The sequence below is a fragment of the Anarrhichthys ocellatus genome, unplaced genomic scaffold (assembly GCF_004355925.1).
Source record: "Anarrhichthys ocellatus isolate YVR2014 unplaced genomic scaffold, GSC_Weel_1.0 scaffold26, whole genome shotgun sequence".
Lineage (NCBI taxonomy): Eukaryota > Metazoa > Chordata > Actinopteri > Perciformes > Anarhichadidae > Anarrhichthys > Anarrhichthys ocellatus.
The window spans coordinates 2,289,052-2,296,717 of NW_022280056.1; the positions used below are offsets into that span (position 1 = coordinate 2,289,052).

Here is a 7,666-nt window from a genome sequence, read left to right on the forward strand (position 1 = left end):
CCGATTTCAGCTTTGCCCCAAAAGCATAATTTGTCATTTGTCACTGCTATCTGTTCAAGACTGACCTTCGTACAGTGTGTGCCATTCATTCAGAGTTGACCACCTCAGTCACATTCAGTTGAAAACTCCGTTGAAAATATAGAGACATAAACAGCAAATGCCTGTGAGATGATCAATCACTTCTTAAAGGAATGAAAAATAAAGAGTATATACAGTTTCACATTTGTATCCAAAAGATCAAACATTGATGTATTTACCACCTTAACTTAAAAAGTTCTAATTAAAGTTGGAATGTACCATGAAAATGAGATTGAAAATAGTGCGGCAAGATAAATACTTGTTTATAATTTGATAGGAAAGCATGTATCGTTTTATACTAAGCTAAATAATGAAGCTCCTCCTCCCAAATTGGTTTAAAAAGTATGTTACTGCATATTAATAGTGTCTACGCTGTCTCTATTATTGTCTGTACAAACAGGAGGAGGGAAAACAATCAATCGCTGTGCATGGCATCATCTTCCTGCGTTTGTGACTGCGTTTCGCCTCCTGGCATGTTTACAGTGCTGTGGATCTCGGCCTCGTGCTCTCTGGCTTTGGCCCTCAGCTTTGCAATGCTGCAGGAGCGGAGCTCATCTGAGCTCAGCCCCTCCGGCCTCTCCCACTTCCCCGACCTCTGGGTCACAGGCTGCATACGCACGCTCAGCGCAGCACTCACAGTTTTTGTCCATGGATAGTTTTCTCCTTCCTGTCGTCTCTCCCAGTGCTCGCCATTAGAACATTCCGTCTGCTGTTTTAAACTCCTGCTCGCTTTCTCAGGCGTTTCATCATTGTCTCTTTTTACATAAGGCCCTCCAAGCTGGCCCTGGACTTTCAGCTGCCGCCTCATCTTGGCACGGCGGTTTTGAAACCAAACCTAGAAAGAAATAAGGGAACACTAAATATAAATGATAGTGACGTAGAAATAGATAAATACACGTGTAACAGTGTAACAACTTGTAAAGGTTTGTTGCAGTTTCAAAATTACGGAAAAGATATTTGGCTCTAATATAAGGTCAAAGTTCAATAACCTTTTCCATTTAGCACTTAATTTAGGATATGTTCATATTTTAAGTCAACTGACATGACTATATCGCGAACAGTATAGACAAGCGGAACAAGTACAAAAACCAATGACTGTTTTAATATTCATAAAGGGATCAAAAATGAGTAAATGTTCACTAGGAAACAAACATGTCCAGAAAGAGCTCAGTGGGCCAATTACCTGTACTCTGGCCTCGATGAGGTCCAGTCTGAGGGCCAGGGCTTCCCTCATGAAGATGTCTGGGTAGTGGGTGGTCTCGAAGGCCTTTTCCAGCTCCTCCAGCTGCCAGCTGCTGTAGTTGGCCCGTGCACGACGCTGCTTCACTGGCCTCTGTTCATCTGGAAAGCACAGCGCAAGCACCAATTACACAATCGCCAACGGGTGACAAGGAACTAATGGCTCTAGATTGGATAATTAGCACAGCAATCATTAGGCACTTTAACACTGCTTGATAATTGATTGTTAGTTACGAGCTGTTAGCCAATCTTTTGTAAACATTTACACTGCGATCAGATGGTACTCACTGACTGTCTTAAAAACAGACTGTAGTTAAACTGTGCCAGTTTGGCTCTGCAGTCCTGTATCATTGGTCTTTACTGCCACAGCATGATGTAGTTTGAACTCACCTATGCCCTCTGTGAGTGGCCCCATCCTGACTGCCTGTGTGGCCAGGAGAAAAGCTTCCTTGCATGGCTCTGGCTGCAGATAATTCCTCAAGGATTCATAGCTGATAAAGGGCCCCGGGATCAGAATCTGAGGTTGAGAGCCCAGTCTGGTTGGGAATGCAGGGAAAAAGTGAGCTGCAGGTGAATGGAAAACTGCAGGCAGCAGAGTAGATACCAGTTGTCCTGGGCCAAACATGTCCATGCTGTTAAGAGCCCAATATTAAGCGTCGGTCCACTGAAAAGGGCCAGTCTGACTCCTACAGGGATGCAGATGTAATGGTGAAATGCATCCCAATGTCCATAAAAAGAATAGAAAACAGTTACGATTGTCCACTAGATGTATCTGTCCAGTTGGTGGTTAAACGTGCTGCATGTGGCTCAGCGGAGGGATTAGGTGTTGCCTTAAGAGTAAAGGTAACACTTGAGTAGTGGAGGTGGTCTCACCTTAGCTTTCTCTGCTTTCCCTCCAAATCCTCTCCCCCGCCTCTCCCAGTCACATGACCTCCAAACAGACAGCAGGGCTTGGTTTATAGGACGGAGGTGAAAATCCAACCTGTGATTCATCTCTCAGTGGATTATCAGTATTATTCCATCAGTGTTTGCTGTATTCGTCATTACGTTTTCAACCACAATCTGTTTCTTACATTTTAGTGATAGGATTTAAGTATCCCCTGCATGTTTCTCTCTCTGCCTACCTGGGACAAGTTGCAACATCTTTGGCTTCTGAAATTTGAATCAGTGAGACGGACAGGAGCTCAGTGTGTGGAAACCCAGTTGTGAAGATGAGTAATGCTCACTGAGACATGTTCGCCCTAAAGATTTGTACAACTCTTTTCTGATCGGTTTAACAGTTGTCAAGTATAATGAGAACAAACTACTGCAAAAGATACATAATGAAAGCACAAGTTGTTCAGTCCTGTGGGATGAAAACAAGCACAAAAGCAGCAGACCTGAACAGCAGGTTCCGGGATAAACACATTCCTCCAGACAATGAGACAAACCTGAAAGCTCATTTACTGAATGTTTATAATCCCTCCTAACTTTGTGTTCACTCTATTGCTGATTTAATTTTCTTGTTTTTTCTAAAGCTGTGATATCTATTTTCCACATAGCCATGATAGGCTGTATAAAATGATCACGTCTCTCAACTTAACGAGTAGCAGGAGCGTCAACACGCAAATCCTTTCTTCATGAGTAGAAATCCACTGGTGAAATAATAAACGAGCTAAACCAGGTGTAGTGAAAGTGTGACACCTGTAACAATAACAAACAACTAAATGATTGTGCTTTTCTACTACTGTAATACAAATGTGCATTTTGCATGGCATACTTTTAATCCTTATAAAACTTATGATTATACATTTATGTCATCTTTCATTTTGGAACATTAACAACACATAGTGCCTAACGTATGGATTTCTGGAAAAGGTAGCCACTGGCAACATCTCAAAGAAACAAATAAATAAATAAAAACAATAATAGCAGCAGTTATACCTTTGACAAAGGAAATTAAGTAACATTTTTTTTTCTTTAATGTATCCGCATTGTCTGATAGAGTCAGGAACTTTGTTAACGACCTTCATGGTTTTTCAGAATTTTTATTTACAGAGAAATTGATTTTTTTACACTAAGACTCGACTTTCAGGCTAATACATGAGAGCCACTAATGTTGGTCGACCCAAGTGCATACTTCAGCACAGATGTTGAATGTAGTTAAATTTAAACTGTCAACTCAAAATTATTGAATATGTGTTTTGTGGCATATTTTGGTATCAAACTGGAATAACAATATCTGAAACTTTCTAACATACTAACTAGCACAAGGTAGTATATAGACACTACTGTAGTCTAAGTGTTACCGTACACTTACAGGATTTTTCCATGTCAGATCAAAGCGTACACATCAACACATTATCAGCCAAGACAGGAAGCTTATTAACACTTTTTTTTCTATGAGCAAGGCAGCTGTAGCTTAGTGTTGATGGATCTCTGATGAGATGATCGCCCAGCACTGTCTACGTGCATTAAACACAGGTGTGTCAATTAATCCGAAGATACATATCACCTAACAACACATCTCGCTAACTGCTCATCCGCTCAGACGGCGGTGAAAACATTCAGCTGTCAGTGTTGTCACCGCTAAACTGGCAGGCTGAGGCGGCTTTGATCAGTCCGGGACCTCTGCAGCAGGCAGCTGGTCAGAGCTGAGGTGAGTCACGGGATGGTCATTCCTCTGCAAGCAGTGCGGACTGCAACTGCCTCACCTGTGGCCCTTTCATCTGCACCTGTTCAAACACTACACAAATGCCTTAGTTGAGGCAGTAAAGAGGTCAGTATTAGGGTTTGACCAACTTGGATTTGGATGTGTGGTTAAATGTTTTTACGTCAAAAGAATTACAAACATTTACAATTTCACCCATAATTTGATTCCTGATATTTAAAAAAAACTAAAATCGCAGCACTGCGAACATCATGGGACGCTTGAAGGCTCCAGTGAAACTTGACTAACAAAACATTTTTAGCAACTTGTAAGTTAGCCATATCCCGTCTTTATAATGACCTCGAAGCACATTACCGAGAAGGTGTATTTAATTAATAATGTAAATAATCCAGGCTCTGCATTTCTTTAATATAGGTGCATATAGGGAGGACCATCATCATTGGTGGGCAACATAACCAGCCGATTACAAAAAGCTTTTAGCACTTCAGTCAGTCTGTGTGAATGTGTGTGTGTGTGTGTGTGTGTGTGTGATGCAGGGTACAGACAGACAGAGATTAAAATAAATCATTTCTTGCGTTTTGTGAGTGCTGCGGGGAAAAGCAAAATAGATTAAAAGTGTCTTGTTTGAGCTGTGGCTAAATAAACAGTGTGTGTGGTGGGACTGACGACTGAATAGCCGTCTCCGTTTGTCCCTGGCACACAGGTAGTTACAGGGATTTCTGCTCTGTCTGAAAGTAGACCCCCTTCTCCCAACCCCCCAAACTACTGTGTTTGTCTGTGCCTGGGTCCTTTAATGCCCATTGATCCAGATAATCAGGGACAAAATTGGGGGGAAACCGGTGGGGGAGGGTCTGACAGTTGTTACTCAAAAGAGCTGCTTGTGGATAATTGAAGGAGGCATTAAGACAACAATAGTAATGGCTAATGGCCAGGCCTTATTGGTCTCTCAGGTATCTCTAGCTCCCTGGATGACAAGGCAAGACTGGAGATCCACAGCTAAAATGGCAATCATCGTATCATTAGCAGAGCTTCAACTGCAGGGACAGAATGTGCGTTATCTGTGGGTTTAGCAAGCCACCAATGGGATGCCCTTCAGATGGCTTTAGTTTGAAATGGACTTGTTTGAGCTTGCATTCATTCATTACAAAGTAGAGGGAAAGGGACATCTGAAATCCCCCTCAAATGTGTGTTTTTGGATCTCGGATATCGTAATTATTCTGAAATGTTGAAATACTTTTAAGTCCCTGTCCAATAAAGAGTGTGTTTTGCTTATTGTTGCATCACTTGGATGTTTGGCCTTTGCTGTGCAGAATGATGTATGTGCAGTTTGACAATAGAACTAGTTTGGAAGCCAATCACAATCCAATAACCAACAAACACAAGTGCGATGTGGAAACTTGAAGCCTCACATTGAATAATCTATCTTCTGGAATTTGTTGCAGAAAAGCACTTCCAATGAGTTGAAATGTGATTTAAATGATGAGGGCTATTTACTCCCTTTTCTCCTTGAAAGACATGGCTAAAGTGGATCAACTATCCCACTCTGCCCTCAGTGTGATAAGATACAATCTAACATAATGGAGATCGTGAGCACTGCACATTATTATTCTTTCTCATCCACTACAATGGCACTTTAGCTCATAAAGCAAGAGTTCTGCCAAATGTCATGCGAAGATGGATGATTATCGTCCGCTCCACTGTCATGGGAATATATCTATCTGGTGTAATTTGCAGGCTGGAACAGCAATGAGCACAGATAAGATCAATATTTAATGAAAGTGTAAGTGAAGCTTAAGGGTTGTCACTTATGCCTCTGCTGTTAATGACATGTCACATTATCAGACTTATCAGATTGGGTCAATCTTAACTGCAATTACTGGCCTCATTTCTTTTTAATTCATTACAAATGTTGAATCATTTCAGTCGTCCACTTCTGTGCAAACACACTGAGAATGTATTCTCCGACTGCTTGCATATGTTCTTTAGTGTCAACTGCCTGCACAAACTTCAAACTAAAATCTGTTAATGGGAGTGTGGATTGGTATAATTCAATCAACACACCTAAGATGTGTTTTTAACTTGGAAGAAAAGTGTATTTCATGGCTGAGGAAGCCCCTATGCTATGTGCCTCACTCTCCCTGGTAATAGTATCCCACAGTGAGCAGGCTGATTGTTTTAGTCCTGGATCACTGGCCATGGGATAAACCTGAGAGCCCAGCCTGCTTTTCATGTCAAAACCTTCAAGGGAAAGCGGCCACAATCCAAGAGCAATCACACTTGAGACATCAAAGTGCCAGAGAGAAGAGAGGCGAGAGACGGTCCACATTTTTTCCACGCAAGCCAAGTGCAACTCAAGCGTGGAGGAAGAGGAGATGATCTAAGGCGAGGGTGCCATTGAGAGGAAGACGGAGAGCAGACAGATGTGCATGGGCAGGTAGCGGCACATCGGGGCCCCTCCTGTAGCTGAGAGAGACACCAAAAAGCCTCCGCTGGTCGCATTCCTGCCCACTGCTCATTCACTGTCCACTTTCACATGGGCAGGAAGACCCGCTGACAGCCATATTTCACAATCTAACATTCCCGAGGTCAGCGCTGGAAGAAGTATTCAGATCCTTTACTCAAGTTCATGTACTACTCATACAACAATTTGAAGATACCCCATTTCAAGTGAAAGTCGTGCATTTAACATTTTATGTAAAAGTGGGGGGAAATACCAAGCACCAAATGTCCTTTCTGATGCAAAAATGTTGAAGAATTTTATGTTTTTAGCAGGTAAAGAAGGAGCTAATTGTATCAACAGTTTGGTAGTTTTGCCCAGTGGTTCCCAACTGAGGGGTTAGGCCCTCTACAAACAATCACAAGCTGAACTAAGGGGGTCATGAGATAATTAATGGGTCAGGAAAGATATTCATATTTTACACTTTTTACTATTCTTTGCTTTTTTTGTGAAATATTAGATTACTTTTGAAATGTTTGGTTCTCAAACTATCTAAATAAACCGATATGAGAAGTGGAGAATACGAGGTAAAATCTTTGTTGGAACTAGAAACCCGTAGATATCTGAAACATGACAAGGGGCTCCTACTAGACAGTTTTATGTAACAAGCCAAAGCGGTTGGGAACCTTTTGTTTAATCCTTAACCATGTATGTTGTTTAAGATCAACATTTGCTTTTTCTATGTGTAATGTTCAATCTGAAAAGCAAATACAAACTAAAGATTTCAAATAAATGTAGTGGAGTAAAAAGTAGCAAAAAGATTTCCGTCTGAAATTTAGTGGAATAGTATAAAAAGTATTAATTAGTATAAAGAAAGAAATATTTATACTAAATATTTTATTATCATGAAGCAAAATGGGCGGTTAGTTCTTTGCAGCTGCATTTCAGGGCATCCAGCCTGGTATGATGAATAAAGGCAAGGGTTGTTAACATGTCAGTGGTCCGTCAGACTATTGAGCAACCCCCCTCCCCCCACACACACACACACACACACACACACACACCTCCTACTATTTCCCCGTTAGCTGTCATTCATCTCTGTTCCGCCTCACTGCTGCCCAGCCAATGAGAGACTGGCGCCTGACCAAGAGCCCAGGCTGCTAAGACTTGTGTTGTAAGTTGATAGATAACCATAAACAGAGCTTTTGGCTAGTTATAGGACACCATACAGGTGCAATTAACGCATCAGACAGAGTCAGCAG

At 41.6% G+C, this 7,666-nt stretch overlaps 1 protein-coding gene across 1 annotated transcript; it reads right to left on the minus strand.

Moving 5' to 3' along the window:
- Positions 1–493: 493 nt before the first annotated feature.
- Positions 494–1,960, minus strand: LOC116391644 (visual system homeobox 2; the record flags this gene model as incomplete). The annotated part of the gene is made up of 3 exons (XM_031862432.1): positions 494–913; positions 1,262–1,419; positions 1,708–1,960. Coding segments are annotated over 3 exons (831 nt in total), but the record flags the coding sequence as incomplete, so codon positions are not given.
- Positions 1,961–7,666: the final 5,706 nt, after the last annotated feature.